Raw genomic sequence first — 16,691 nt, 5'->3', positions numbered from 1 at the left:
ACAGATCCCTCCCAGCACCGTGCTCAGCTGTGTCTGGCAAATGGTGGAGGCTATTCTGGTGATCAGATCATCATCTGCTATCCTGTGTATAAGGCATAACAGTAATACTTGCTACAATCCTATAATACACCAGCAATAGAGACAGATTCACCTGCACAGTATATTGAACATAATGATGTGTCATATGCTACAAAAGTTAAGCTTGCAGAAAAAATACAAACATATAATGTACATTAAAGTTTATTAAACAGCTTCATAGAAAAATATGCTTCTCAATACACAGTTTACAAATATATTAGTGACAGTAAACATTTGTGTGCAAGTTTTATTGGATTGTACAGAGAAAATAATGTTGGTTTATTTTGCATAACCTGAATTTGCTCTTACCACAGGAATATGCCATCAGCGAGACACAGATGAGTCTGAGTTATTTTCACAACATTGCTTAAAGGGTATCTACCACCAGGATGAAGGGCTGTATGCAAATGACCCCGAAGGGCTCCACAGTCTTTCATCCTGCCGGTAGATGTCCTTCAACCAAACATTTCTCATTAGTGCAAGTAAAACAATGTGAGAAATGGTAGATTTTTTTCTGAAACCCTCAAGCAGATTTTTACCAGTCTGCTTTCTTCCTAAACTCTGGCCTGTGAACTGTCGCTTTTATTGCAAACCTGCAGCTAGAGATTCAATATATTTACAATATCTTATTTATGAAGCTACATACTGAATATGAACATGAACTATATTTATATTAAAAGTACATTTAACTCACTGCCCCATAAACATGATAATAACCCAGTCTGCAAAAATGAAGGAAAGAGGTTACACCCATTTGATGAAAAATGGCTGAATATGCGGATTTTGGCCTACTATCAAACCCAGTTTCTGGGTTTACAGCCAAAGGCTGGTGGCAGATGACTGGCAGTGCTGCTCTCCATTTGTTACACATTTATGATGGAGTTGGGAGAGATGTCTAGAAGGCTATTAGACTATTAGGCTTGACATTTAATTGGCATTTGGCATCACATACAATTTACATCTATACAGAGATTCTTCCCCTTAACAAATCAGTTCAATATACAAATCTTGTTTTACAAAATGTCTAAGCCTGAGAATGCAATGAAAGAAGATTATTGCTTTAAAGCTCATAGCCTGTGGTAGACCCTTCAGTCTGATGATTAAAGTCTTTGCTATTGTTAAAAAAATATATACATATAACAAATGAGATTGATAGAGATTCTTATTGTTTGGAAAAGGGGATAGGTCAAGTAAAACTACATTGCCTTCAGAAAAAGCTTAACCTAGCTTGTAAAATAAAGGAGAACTGTAAGTAACAAGTGAGCTACACATGTTCCTGCAGGGTTTTTCATATAAAAGAATTCTCTTTTGTTTACCATTTTTTTGAAATGAACATTACAACTCTTAGATTCATTTTCAATATTTGTATCCAGCTGAAGAAGGTGCACAGCTCATGATTAGAAAGAGCACACATGCTGTGTCATGTACCTGTGCCAGTTGGACAGAAAGTGGCGATGCACCAGCTTGTAAGAGACTCTATTACTAGTCCTTCTATTCAAATCCGGGCTATGGTACAAATGGGTTGTGTGAGCAACTGGAGCATGGCATCCCCTGTCTGTCTCTGTCCTCTCTTCAACCATTTTTCCACATACTTGCCTCAAAGCTTCCCTTACAGCTTACTCAACAAAATCCTGTAAGTACCAGGGACCAGTATCAGCCACAAAAACAATCAGTCCATGAAGTCATGATTCCAGTGCACCAAAGCTCTATTTAGAAGGATTAATTTTTGGCAATGAAATATTTTTGAATAAAGAGAACTACAATCCTGGTGGTTGATTTAGACTCCATCTCACAATATAAGCACTGAAGAGGAACATCATCTGGTCCATGTGCCAGGAATTGTAAGTTTTTTTTAATACCTGAAAACCCGTGTAGATGCCAATAGAAATGAAATTCAGCCACTGGAAGCATACAGAAGTTACGTACTGTCTGACACACTGATTATAGATGGGATTTTCTTGTGCTGTATTATTTCCACATAAAGTTTACCAGTGGAGTCTAACAGTAAGTTGACAAATGGTTCCCTATAGATGTAACAAGGCATAATGGTAACAAAGCCATTCAAATGATTTCCTTCAAATGTGCTTGAAGATACTTTGGCTTCCTGTCATAACCTATTAGAAAGGCCATTACTAAAAGAGAAGGCATCTATGATTGTAAACAATGAAATTACATAGCAGCGGTACACAGCAAAACATTCAAGTTCCACTTAAACATAGGAGACATTTAGCCTGAAGTAAATGCAACTTCTCTTCTTGCTCGTGGCTTTATGAAGCAATCAAATAAAATAATCTGCAAGTGCCAAATATATTGAATATGCAAATCTGTAAAAAGTCTATTTAAAAACAAAACAAAAAAAACACCCACATTTGCCACCATACCAGCATGGTGAGGCCAGTCAGTAGGAGTTTCTTGACAAACTCAATGTATGTTAGCTAGGCGGAGGCCCAACATCCACAGTAAGTTTGGTGTACAAAGGGAACTTTTCAGTCTTGATGACCTTGTACGTAAGAGATTTTATTCCGTCTTGATCCATGGTTTGTCTTGTACGGCCTATCAGTTCAAATCTGAAAAGAAAACACGTTCAGGTTAATTATTAGGCCACATGGTGACTGGTGACGTCTGATACAACTTGCTAGACTGAACTGCTGCATGATTTTGCAGGAATACATCTCAATTTGGTATAGTCCACATGAAACAATGATCCAACACATATAATGGGAAATCCTCTGTTCTATTATTGACTCTGAATAGAAATACATGCAATCAGAACTCGTACAAAGCTCTGTTTCCATGTAGTAGACTACAACTTCCAGCCTATGCGTTTCGAGTGTATTCACACGCTCTTACACATATCTGAGAGGTAAATGGCTACATAGTGTGAAAACACGTCAGAGGGAGGAGGAACAAACAGTCCTGCCCCTACCTCTGACTTGCAGCGGGTGAAATGCCTTGCCACCGCTCAGATGTTATGTGACAATACTTAGAAAAACAAATTTATCAGACATTACTAAAACTATAAGTTAAAACTATACAAGCATCTGGTTTAAAGAAAAAAAAACAGTAATCGTCTGAAAGTGCAAGAAGCTTATGTGTTTCATTATCGTAAATGGAAAAGAGACTAATAGAGCTGTCATCTAATATAGGGATAGCTAAAACTGAGTATGGAATATTAATACCATCTATGTGCATATATCAAAGTTTTATCCTCGTAGACCTCTTTTTTCTTTATAAGTCATAAGAGAACATTAACCACCTTTTTGGATTTGGATCATTCTTTGCATCTCTCTCATGTCGTATCATTTTACATTTTCCAGTGACAGCATCTGGTCGTGATATGGACATGCCCTTCGCGGTAATTCTGTATGGAGCAAGCATAAATAAGCAACAAAAATTTATTGGTGTAGAAATCATATTTTTTTTATTTCTTGTTAATCTGATGTGGTAACCAAAATCACCAAGAAATCACAGTTCAAACACATGTGTAAACCACATGCAAGGTCATCAATACCTAGCAAAATACACTGATCCAGAAATTCCAAACTTATTTGACATCATATTAAAGGAAAGAACTAAACAAAATGGAAAGGTGTCAAGTTAGTGAATACCAAAGCAAACTTGCCAGAAGAGTTCAGAATTCTGGAAATGTGACATTTACCATGATCACTGAACAACAGGCATGATGTATTAGCCATTATGGATACTAATGCTCAATGCAATCGATCTGCTATCACATCATTAATCAGTAACAGAGGATAAGGACAGGGGACAGTGCTGGTTATCTATTTATGCAGTGAAAAGTACAGAGTAAACATTTCCACCCCAGTGCACACAAAAGAAAACGTACGCATTTTAGAAGTTAACTGAAAATTAACAATTGCTCTTTGGATACACCAAGCCCATGAAATTAAATAGTCTGCCCTTTTATTTATTTATTTTTTTGAACACCCTTATGAGCCCAAGTGAAACATAGCCATATGCCTCCAAGACAACAATACAAAATCTTGTTGCATTCAAAAGTTTTCATGTAGAAACAAATAAGGGTTTAAAAAACTTTTTGTTTCCACTATAATTTCAGACATTGGTTACCCAATTAAAACGCAATGTAAATGCCACATGTAAACACAGTCTCAGGGTAGAGAAATATGTGATGGATGATCCAGAACTCATTGAATAAAAAATATGTGGTCCTTTATTTCATTGTAATTTTAAAAACATCATCATATAAAGTTAAAGTGCATGATACAAGCTTGTATCTATTTAAAAAAAATAAAGGCAAAAGAATGAACTGTGTGTTTTGGACAAAAAACATTCATGTCCTTATTTCATTGTGCTCAAATTACGATGAAATAAAAGACCACATATTTCTTATTCAATGAGTGCTCGATCATATATCACATATTTCTGTATCCATTTACTGGAGTCGGCATGGCAATTCAAAGATCTCAGGCACCGTTCACATTAGAGGTCTTATGAACAGAGACAAAGATTTCCCATTGCGGTGAGCTGTTGTATTAACTTTCTTTTCCTTTACCATACAGTCTAAGGGCGTATTCACACATTCCTTTTTTTCAGATGCAGTTTTTGAAGCCGAAAAGCAGATGTGGATTATAAAGGGAACCTGTCACCAGGGACCTCATTATCATTAAAGACGGGTTGCTAAAGCCCGTTACACCCACACACCTTCTCTGAGCTCCCGGACAGAATCCTTTGGTGAAATCAAGGGTTTTGCGTTGGTTTTGATGCATTACAAAAAAAACAAAAAAAAAACAAAAACAGAAAAAACATGTGCCCCACCTTTCTGCTCTTGTACAACTTCTTCCTCATGTTCCTTCACTCACACAGGAGCAGAGTTCACAAACTGGTGAGCTGACATCAGTGGGAGAAGGGTTGTACAACAACATAAAAGTGGAGGCTAAGAGCTAAGGAGTGTGCAACACAGACAAGTTTTTTTTTTAAATGCTTCCAGACAAAAACAAACCTGGGACTTAGAACAGGATTCTGTCAAGGTGCAAGGTCAGTTAAACCCTTCAGGATGCAGCCTGTTTGTACGTTAAGGTTCAGTCCTTTTTTTAAAATATGTGACATCTATGTGTCTCTTCCTTTGGTAATAACTTTTCAACACTTTAACATATTTTGAGATTGTAGTTTATGTTAACAGTATTATTTCACTGAATAGTTACATTTTTTGGGGGGGGGGGGAAATATTCAATAATGTTAGACACAAAGTCTTACCACAATTTTTTTTTGCAGAAACCTTGTGCAATCTGTGTTCTTTCTATTTCCATAACATGGTAGAAAACCATAAGAACTGACCCTACTTTGGAAACTACACCCATCCAAGAATTAATCCAGGGGCATAGTTAGTATTTTAACCCCACAGATGGACCTCAAATAAAATGCATAATGGATAGTGCATAATAAAATATATCCATTATGTCATATTGTGCCCAGCTCCTGCCACAGGAGTCAAACAACCCAAAAATCATGATGTGTGTTCTGCCCTGTATAGCAATACCCCCATAGGGGGCAATGATCTACAGGCTTGGAACACGGCAGGGCTTAGAAGGGAAGGTTCGGCATGATGTATAAGCTGTGCCTTGTACATCAGGATAAAATCTGCATCTGATCTGGTTTTTCTGGGCAAGTTTCACAATGGTAAATGGTGTCCTTCCAAATGGATTTTTTGGAGCACACCCTGCACCTTTTTTGTGCCCTTCCCTTCTTGGCAGTTTGGGGAACTACTCCTGGAAAGTGCTGCCCTGGTACAATGTGTGGTGTGGGCTGGCACTCCCCACTTCCTGGTGTCCAAAAAGTAAATACTTAATAACCACCTTGAAATTCCAGGAAAGTTCCCCCCTGGCCTGCACATCGATATAACACGTAAGAATTATATAGTGCTATATGAATAATGTGCACGGCCAACTTCTTCTACCATACCCTCCGGAAGGTGTTATATGGCTGAAGCACCTGGTCCAACAAGTCAACCCCTCCCATGTACTTGTTAAGATCCAGTATGCAGTCAGGTTTGGGGGTTTCTGTACTGATACCTTGTACTGGGACAGGGGTGCTGGTGTGCCCATGTACTGTTGTTAATACAAGGAGCTCTCTCCTTGTACACAATACAGATTTGCTGCATAGTGTCCTGCTCTCTCGTCTTCTAATTTTTTGCCCAAGCAGCGACTCAGGGAGAGCTCTCCGATTTCTGCATACAGTACCGCATGCCGCAATACTTCTGGATGCGTGGCACTTGAATAGTGTAGTGCTGGTCAGGGTCGGACTGGGGTACCTGGGGCCCACCAGTGAAATTGATTTTGGGGGCCCACCTACTACTACATAGAAATATTCTGGTATAAGGGAATTTCTGAGCACTAGTGGGGGCAGTGAAGTAAATGATAAGCTAAGCCCTTTCTCCCTCCCTCTCTGTTAGTGCTCGGCTCTTGGTTTGTGTACAGGGGCTGCAGGGGTGACGTCACCTCAGGGCATTAATGTTAGGGATAGAATAAGAGTTACACCTGGTGTCCCGGGCTTCTGCTGGTGGCTAGGCTGTGGTTAGGGATAGTATAAGAGTTACCCCTGGTGTCCCGGGCTTTCTACTGGTGGCTGGGCTGTGGTTAAGGATAGTATAAGAGTTACCCCTGGTGTCCCGGGCTTCCTGCTGATGGCTGGGCTGTAGTTAGGGATAGTATAAGAGTTACACCTGTGGTCCCGGGCTTCTGCTGGTGACTGGGCTGTGGTTAGGGATAGTATAAGAGTTACACCTGTGGTCCCGGGCTTCTGCTGGTGGCTGGGCTGTGGTTAGGGATAGTATAAGAGTTACACCTGTGGTCCCAGGCTTCTGCTGGTGGCTGGGCTGTGGTTAGGGATAGAATAAGAGTTACACCTGGTGTCCCGGGCTTCTGCTGGTGGCTGGGCTGTGGTTAGGGATAGTATAAGAGTTACACCTGGTGTCCCAGGCTTCTGCTGGTGGCTGGGCTGTGGTTAGGGATAGTATAAGAGTTACCCCTGGTGTCCCGGGCTTTCTGCGGCTAGCTGGGCTGTGGTTAGGGATAGTATAAGACTTACCCCTGGTGTCCAGAGCTGTGGTTAGGGATGTAAGTGTTCGCACTGCACCAACCTTCCAATAAGTTAATTCTGAAAACCTTTATAAGAACTGATGACAATAACCCTACTGTGGTGTCCCCGCATCACATAGACAAGTCACACCTGTCTCTCTGACCCTATATTACAGTACATAAGCTGAGAGCCGTCTCACGCCCCCGGCCCCCATACACATTAGCGCCCCCGGCCCCCATACACATTAGCGCCCCCGGCCCCCATACACATTAGCGCCCCCGGCCCCCATACACATTAGCGCCCCCGCCCCCCATACACATTAGCGCCCCCGGCCCCCATACACATTAGCGCCCCCGGCCCCCATACACATTAGCGCCCCCGGCCCCCATACACATTGGCGCCCCCGGCCCCCATACACATTGGCGCCCCCGGCCCCCATACACATTGGCGCCCCCGGCCCCCATACACATTGGCGCCCCCGGCCCCCATACACATTGGCGCCCCCGGCCCCCATACACATTGGCACCCCCGGCCCCCATACACATTGGCACCCCCGGCCCCCATACACATTGGCACCCCCGGCCCCCATACACATTGGCACCCCCGGCCCCCATACACATTGGCACCCCCGGCCCCCATACACATTGGCACCCCCGGCCCCCATACACATTGGCACCCCCGGCCCCCATACACATTGGCACCCCCGGCCCCCATACACATTGGCACCCCCGGCCCCCATACACATTGGCACCCCCGGCCCCCATACACATTGGCACCCCCGGCCCCCATACACATTGGCACCCCCGGCCCCCATACACATTGGCACCCCCGGCCACCATACACATTGGCACCCCCGGCCCCCATACACATTGGCACCCCCGGCCCCCATACACATTGGCACCCCCGGCCCCCATACACATTAGCACCCCCGGCCCCCATACACATTAGCATACACACCGCAAAAATAAATAAATGTCATCTCACCTCATCTTGTAGCTGCCGCCGTGGGACGGGGCGAGATGCGTGGCCGCGCGATGACGTTATGACGCGACCGCTGGATGACGTCACGATGCGGCGCGCGCGAAGACGTCATGACGCCGCGCATCTCATCTACAGTGCGACGTGCGCCGGTAAGCACCCGGCCACGGCGCACAGACAGTTTTGCTGAAATTCTAGTAATTGAGTGGCCGCATCGAGAACTATTACAGCCACTGGCAGGGGCCTCCGATTGGCTGGGGCCTCCGTTCCGACCATAGTGCCAGGTGTCGGGGCCCACCGGGGAATTCCCCGCCCCCCCGGCGGGCCAGACCGACTCTGGTGCTGGTGTAGAAATTGTCCTGGTAGAGGTGGTAGCCCTGGCCCAGCAGAGGGTCCACCAAATCCTACAGTATCTTTGTAGTAATACCCAGGAAGGGGGGCATTTTGGGGGCACTATAGTGGAGTCCTTCCCTTCATATATCCTGAACTTGTGTGTATACCCTGATGTACTTTAACAGAGCTTATACATCTTCATGCCATATCTTGACCTGGTACTGGCAGAATTGAAGTCTATTTTTAAAATGTACCAAGGACTTGTCTATGGCCACATGTTTCGCAGGGTATATGCCTGGGCAAACCTGGCACTAAAATGGTCTAAAATGGACCCGACCTTAAAGGGGTATTCTCCTTTGGGCACTCACATTCAGTTTCATTAATCCGCCATATGTAAACATTTCTTCAATTAGATGTTATTAAAAAAAATGTTCCTGTGTGAAGATAATTTCTCGTAAATGTTGCCATGCTTCCCCGGATACGGCCACCTCTGATGGATTGAGTGCACAAAGAAACAAAAGGTTATTGTATATGAAATGTCCGGGAGTTACTGCAGGTGGCACAGCCGTCCTGTGGTAATGATTGCTGAATCCTGGTGGTTCGGCAGGACTCTATAGCGCAAGTCTGGCAACCGCTGCCAGAGTGTGACGTGGTCGTATCCGAGGAAGCTATCTGGTTTCTGAGGGACAACATGACTACATTTATGGGAAATTATCTTCACAAAGGAACATTTTTTAAGTTAACATCCAATTGAAGAAATGTTTACATATGGCAAATTAATTTAATTAAATGTAAATGCCCAGATGGGAATCCCCCTTTAAACAATCATAACTGAGGTCATCTCTGGGTGGGCACTGTGTGTTGTCTATGTAGTGCAAAAACATATGGATGGCTTCAAAGCGCATCCTGCTCATTGCCATGCAAAACATTGGGGTGTGGTACAGAATGCCTGTGCTCCAACAGTCCCTGATTGCAGGCTTCTTTACAAGCCCCATAACAGTTATTATGCCCCAATGCTTCTCCATCTCAGCTGCAGTGACAGGGGTCCACCTGTGGGGTTATGCATAAAATAAAGTGGGGTTTTGGGCAACATGCTGTACAGCACAGAGATTTGTCTAGTCTACAATTAAATTCAATAGCTCCTCATCAAAAAAATACTTAAAAAAAATCCAAAGCTCTAAGCCCTGCCATGTCAAATTTAATTCCAGGTTGGCTCAAAAAGTCTGGAATCTGAGGGGTATAATTACCTGTGGTTACCCACGTGGTGTCAGTGGAAGCCACAGACACTTCTCCCCTAGAAGTCTTGGCACTTCTCCCACAGAAATCCCAGGCATTTCTCTAGCTTAATGCCTTCAAGGGTGTTCTTGCAGGTCAATGGAACATGAGGAAGAAGAGAGGTAGAAGGGGACATCATCCCCACTAGCTGACTCTGTGTCAAAGGCCAGCATGTTGTATGCCTCCAACATGGTGTATGTCTTCTGAGACATTGTACACAGAAAAATATAAAAGATATATATAAAAAGATAATGTGCACCAGAAAAGTTAGATAATGTGCACCCAACTACACAGACAAGCCACACAGTAAAATTAGATAAGAGCACCAAACTACATGTACACTTACAGGCTCTATGGGGGTAAAAAACAAAAAACCCTATGCGCACCATGCAACAGTGTGCTACAAATGTACCAAGCTTGCCCCAAGACGCCCTAACTAACACTAAAGATACTGTGCAGTGCTATTTACACAGCACACTGAAAAGTGCATTTGAGTTCAGAAGGGACAGACAGGAGATGGGGAAAAAATGGAGGACAAGTGTGATCACGCAAGATGATCACACAGGGAATATACAGGACACAGGAGGGAACAGATAGGGATCAGACAGTGTAATAGTGATATTGGTGCAACAGTAACGGTCAGCTCCTCTCTCTAGCGGTACCAAACCAAAATGGTGCCGTTGGAGGAAGGAGGTAGGAGATAAAACCTCAGTTTTCAGCCCCAAAACACCGCAATTGGCCATTCAGACTTGAATGGCCAATCACAGTGATCAGCTTGTGGGACAATCCAATTAGCCAGGTGACGTCAGTAGCTGCCTCCGTTTCCAGAGTCCTATCGCGATAACACCATGTCATGCGACATGGTTACATGCAATGCAACGGGTGTGCTGGCACTGAGCGCAAATCGTGGGAGCCTGCGCCATAATAGTAAGGCGCAGATCACCAAAGGGTTAACACACACAATTATATTGTAATGCAAATGCACAGAGGAGGAAGAAGGGCATCTTTGCCATGCATGTGTATTGAGTAATAAAGGTCCCTGCCAACATGTTTCCTTTAAGTTAACAAAACTCAAAATCAATACAAATGATACATGTGGCTGCACCCTTAGGCAAATGATTAGATAAGTAGCTGCATCTGAATGGTTCAGATTTATACTTTATTTTTAAATAAAGTAGAAGTGTATGGCCCACAAAGCATTAAAGACGTAGAAATACATACCTATTGTATATGTCATCGTCTTCTCCTCCCCATCCCCAGTAATTGTTGGGAAAACCATTTATTTTCTCGAACTGTTCTTTGTTTAGGGCAGATACACCTCCAAAGTACTGGTTGTATGGTAGCCTGAAAAACATGGGAGGAAACACCTAGACATCATTATTTCCAAACTCCTGTAGGATACATCATGCTGAGGAGCAAAACCTTCCAAAAAAAAACGCTTGCACAAAAGAAGGGGCTCATTGTAATAATTCCCTTAGGGAAACAGCCTATTTGGACCTTCAACACATATCTTTTCTTTTATTCTTGCTTTTTTCTCCATCATCACATTCTAAAAGGCTTAACTTATTTTCCTGTCCCATAGCTGTATAAATAAAGAGTTGTATTGCACAGTTATACCATATTTTGGAACATATAATATATTGCTTGGTTCTGGGGTGGCCGATTATGGCATAGGCCTAGGGAAAACTGATAATCCTCTGCCCTCAACCTCATTTAGCCCATTAACCCCTTGCCACAAACAGATGTACAATGGGGAAAAAAGTATGTAGTCAGTTCAATTTGTACAAGTTGTCCCACTTAAAAAGATGAGAGGCCTGTAATTGATATAGGTAGGACGGCAACTATAAGAGACAAAATGAGAAAACAAATCCAGAGTATTACATATTGATGTTCAATGTATTTGCAAATTAAGGTGCAAAAAATAAGTATTTGGTCAATAACAAAAGTTCATCTCAACATTTACTATATACTGATACATATCCTTTGTGGGACACACACTGTTGCTGGTATGTTGGCCCATTCCTCCAAGCAGATCTTCTCTAGAGCAGTGATGTTTTGGGGCTGCCCCTGGACAACACAGACTTTCAACTCATTCCAAAGGTTTTCTATGGTGTTGAGATCTGGAGACTGGCTAGGCCATAGGCATAGGCCTAGGGAAAACTGATAATCCTCTGCCCTCAACCTTATTTAGCCCATTAACTCCTTGTCCTGGTCCCTTTGCAGACAAACAGCCCCAAAGCATTATGTTGCCAACCCTATGCTTCACAGTAGGTATGATGTTCTTGCTGGGTCTGCTGAGCCACGATGGTGGGAAGATACGCCAGAATAGGTTGCAGAACCTCGGCGGGATCCATGGTCGGATCTTACTGTCAGGATTCGGGATTGGTGGATCCTCTGGACTACCGCGGGAGCTGTTACTGGGACCAGAATCTAAGTGACACTTGGTCTTCACCAAGCGGGAAGTCCTTGCAGCGGCGGGGTACCACCAGGTCATTCTACAGGTGCTACTAGCCCGTGGTGGCTGCTGAGGTCGAGGTACCTTAGCAGAAGACAGTCTTGTGGTCAGGTTCAGGGTCAGGGCAGGCAGGAACGCAGGGGAGCTTTCGCTAAGGCGTAGGGACAAAGATCCGGCAGGAAACATAGGAAACATTTATCAGGACAGATAGCTGCCCAGCCCCAATTGAATTTTACAGAGCTGAAGCACAGAGACCATCGCTAGAGCAGGGACAGGTACGTTTAGAAGCTGTGGCACAAGGCGGTACACCTGCGACTCAGGATATGGGTCGCAGGGGCACCCTTGACGCTTGGTATAGAAGAAATGTGTCTATGTGGTAGATTTCCTTTAAAGAAGTTACATGTCTTTGAAAGACAAAAATCTTGCTTGTTTGAACATGACCAAATAATTATTTTCTACCATAATTTGCTAAATAAATTCTTTAAAAATCATACCATGTGACTTTCTGGATTTGTTTTCACATTTTGTCTCCCATAGTTGAGGTTTACCTATGATGTAAATTACAGGCTTCTCTCATTTTAAGTGGCAGAACTTGCACAATTGGTGGCTGACTAAATACTTTTAGTTAGTAAGTTTGTGTGCAGCAATGGGTGTAGGGAGAGGGGGTATACAGGCTGAGGCCTCTCCATACAGACCAGGTGTTTGCTGTATATTACAGCAAATACCCACTGTTACCCACTTGGTGCTGGCTTCACCATAATATCCTGGCCTTTAAGACTCCAGGACTTCTCATTTCTGCAAATCATGTGCAAAAACATATCTTATACTGCTGTACTGTAGAATGGTAGAATATGGTAGGATCTATCATACCCTGTAGAGTTAAAATCCCCTCCTTTTCCCTAGTACTAATATGAAAATGAATCTAAAAACAAACAAAAAATAAAAAACTTGTTAGTTATCGCAGTCCCGTAAAGGGAAATAGCTCCCAGATGAAACATCCCTTTTTTGTTATTCTGCAACCTAAAATTTTAAAATTTGAATAAAAAGTGAAAAATGAAATAAAAACGCAGCACAATTCCACAAATGGTATCAATGTAAACTTCATCACGTCCTAAAAAATTGAACCTTAGACAACTCCATACCCTAAAGTATGAAAAGTTATTAGTGACACAATATAGCAAAATTAAGATTTTGGTACAAAAGGTCCGTATACCCAAACCACCAGGTCCATCTGCATTGCATTTCTATACACAATGTAAAGGCCCTGTGTCACTGATACCCAAACATAAAAGTTAGACCCCTTTCACACATAATCCAGGATGTATTGGAAATACGGCTGGAGAGACGAGTATCTCCCATGAGATACTTGCAGCTGGGTCAGACATACGGCAAAAGTCAGAGCATGCTCCGGCGAGGGCACAGTAAACGGACACGCATGTGTGCTCATCGTACTGTGCTGTACACTTCTATTGCTTTCATGGCTTACTTACAGCCAGCAAACAGTCGCCATACATGGTCGATTGAAAGGGGCAAAGTGTTGACTTTTTGTTAAAGTTGGAAATCTATACCTGCTGTTGTCAGGAGTTGGAAAGCGGTTTTCAACTTTTGTTCAAAAAGCTGAAAAAAAAAAAATCACTAAAATACATTAATTCAGATGTATTAAAAAGACAAAACTCCTAAAACACATCTGAAAAGCAGAAAGAAAAATAAAGCCAGAAGCAAAAAGCTGAAAACCTTTACATATTCATAAGAAGAATGGTAACAGGATGCTTCGCTCAATTGGCCTGAAGGACACTGCACTCTTTTTATTTTCTTCTCATCTCTGACCGCACTTTCAGTTTCTTCTGCCCTGGAACTCGCTCTTCTATTCTTCCTCTCACTGTTGGGGTTCCTCAGGACTAAGTCCTAAGGCTTCTTCTCTATTTCTGCTATACTGCCCCATTGGACAATCCATCAGCAGATTTGTTTTTTCAGTATCGTCTTTATGCTGCTGATGCCCAGTTGTATACTGCACGCAATATCTTTCCTGTCCTGTCCTCTCTCTTCTTGAAACTTAATCTTATCAAAACAGAACTTTTTTTCCACAGCAGCCAGGCTTGCCTTTCAGACCAAATGCTACACCGATTCCTCCAGTCTATGCAAGTCAATGCACTGGCCGCCTGTCTCCTTCCAAATACAGTTTAATCACCTTCAACCACAAAGCTCTGCATGATGCTACACCTCACAACCTCTCCTCTCATATCTCAGTCAATCGCCCAACCCTCTTCGTTCTGTCAGTAATCTTAGATTATTCTCTTCTCTTTGAACCTCCCACTTCCGTCCCAGGACTTCTCCCAAGCTGCACCAATTCTCTGGAATGCCCTACCCCAATCTATCAGACTTATACCCAACCCCCAAAGCTTCAAACATGCTCTTAGAACCCATCTCTTTATGCAGGCCTGTCACATATGGCAGAACGTAGAGCTAAAATTTCTATTAATACACAAAGGGGCTACGTCGACCGTTTTCATGTTTGATTGGATTGTCAAAGGGTGAATGAATTTGAAACGGTCACCCACACATGCCTTACTTAATGAAACCGTCCTGGGTATATGGTACCTTTATACATCTACATTAATTTGTATCTTTTTTTTCTCTTTAGCAGCAAAAATTTAAATCAAGTGTTTAAAGGGGCATTCCCATTTTGGCAAATGAATGTTATTGTTTGTATGTTGAAAAATAATACAATTTTCCAATATACTTATTATTTTTATTGAATAAAGTCAGATATTGAATTTAATATTGGGAGTCTGGAGTACCTTCGAATCGCTTTTCATACACGAGCTTGGAGCATCAGTAGAATCTTGACGTTAAAAAACCATTCACCGGTTTTTTAACGTCAAACCATTCTCCCTGGAATACGGAGGACAGGACGTCTCGTGGACAAGCTGCCAGGGATACCCGTTATCAGACCATATATGCTCACCACCACAACCTCATGAACTCCGCAAGGACAGAGAGGAGGGAGACTTGGGGTTGGGACACTTAAGGAGGAGCTCACATTACATATTTTACGTTTGCTGTATGCAATAGTTGTGTATATGTTTTACTTCCTTCTCACTGATCCACCATACTTGTTTGTAACACAAAAAAAGATAAAAACCAATAAAAATCTAATGGAAAATAATAAAGTTTAAAAGGACATCTACCACCAGGATTAAGGTCTGTAAACCAACTTACATGCTGGTATGTGCCTCCTCTGTGCTCATTTGTATAACTTTTTTTTCCATAAAAACAAGGTCATGAGAAGCTACAAGAAGAGCGGTTCCTGCCAGAGGCGTACACACTTGCATGTCTGTGTGCTTGGTTTACAAACCTTCATCTTGGTGGTAAATTTCCTTTGATAAAAAAAAAAAAATAAATAGAAGAATAATAAATAATTCACCAGTTCCCCTTAATATATTCCAACAACTCTTTTTAAAATACCCCTTATATGTTGACAGAAAAATAAAAAAAGGTTATGTCTTATTGATGTCAAGGATGGAAAAAAATAAAATAAATGAGTGGTCCCGAAGGCCTAAGCGGACTTGGTCTATAAATGATTAAATTCTACCACTCAAACAAAGGTTATGAAGAGTCTGGCTGCAGCATTTGTCCTGTTGTACCATGTTTAGCCCTGAGACATGAACTGAGGTGTTGTACGCATTTTATTTATTTGGGTAGAAATGCACTATATGGATAAACAACATACAAAGACTTTATATGAGTTTTGGGTGTGGTACAGGAATTGTTTGTATCTTTTTCCATTGAAGAAAAGCAAATAAACCCTTACCTAAAACCAAATTTATCCATGGATACAGCCAAATGTCTAGGTTGGCTATAACACTTGTAGATGTTCCGGTCATCCATAGGAATAAGGTCAACATCACTGAATACAAAGCAGTTATAGTCATATTCTTTCAAAGCTTCCATATAGCCAATATTAAGCAGCTTAGCTCGGTTAAAAGTTGCATTTCCATCCTTAAAGAGAAAAAACAGGAATAAATAAATATGTTATTTGTCTAGAATTATTTAGGTCTTCTTAAACTTCGTATACAGCGGATGCTTGAAACTTTCTGCTTTATCAGTTTCATTGGTCTTTATTTAATTCTTAAAGGTTGGACTTGATGGACCTGCGTCTTTTTCCGGCCTTATATACTATGATACTTCACAACCATGTTTACAAACATGCCATAATTCACATTCTGAAATGCCTGGTAATTTAAAGGGAACCTGTCACCTGGAGACCCATTTTTAGCAACCCCCCTCTGTCCCCATAGAACAGTGGTGGCGAACCTATGGCACGGGTGCCAGAGGTGGCACGCAGAGCCCTCTCTATGGGCACCCGTGCCATCACCCTAGAGCAGATTTTGCCAGACCGGACTCAAGGCCTCTTGCAGTCCCAGGCAGCCAAGGAGCCTAGAAGGAAGCAACAATGATGACCAAAGCCTTTTCTCCTTCTTTCTACTATATTGGTGTCCTCAGGTGCCTATACAAT

At 42.4% G+C, this 16,691-nt stretch overlaps 1 protein-coding gene across 1 annotated transcript in view; it reads right to left on the bottom strand.

The window, feature by feature from the left end:
* Positions 1 to 224: 224 nt before the first annotated feature.
* B4GALT1 (beta-1,4-galactosyltransferase 1) overlaps positions 225 to 16,691 on the bottom strand; it is a 54,360-nt gene continuing 37,893 nt past the window's right edge. Inside the window, exons 3-6 of the mRNA XM_072113954.1 lie at positions 15,987 to 16,174; positions 10,942 to 11,064; positions 3,335 to 3,439; positions 225 to 2,645 (exon numbers count right to left, since the gene is read on the bottom strand). Of these exons, the coding sequence (XP_071970055.1) occupies positions 2,510 to 2,645; positions 3,335 to 3,439; positions 10,942 to 11,064; positions 15,987 to 16,174 (552 nt within the window). The 3' untranslated portion in view covers positions 225 to 2,509. The remainder of the gene's footprint in view (positions 2,646 to 3,334; positions 3,440 to 10,941; positions 11,065 to 15,986; positions 16,175 to 16,691) is intronic.

The sequence above is a fragment of the Engystomops pustulosus genome, chromosome 1, assembly GCF_040894005.1.
Source record: "Engystomops pustulosus chromosome 1, aEngPut4.maternal, whole genome shotgun sequence".
Classification (NCBI taxonomy): domain Eukaryota; kingdom Metazoa; phylum Chordata; class Amphibia; order Anura; family Leptodactylidae; genus Engystomops; species Engystomops pustulosus.
The sequence above is the reverse complement of the archived record's forward strand: the minus strand, read 5'-3'. Positions and strand labels throughout refer to the sequence as shown.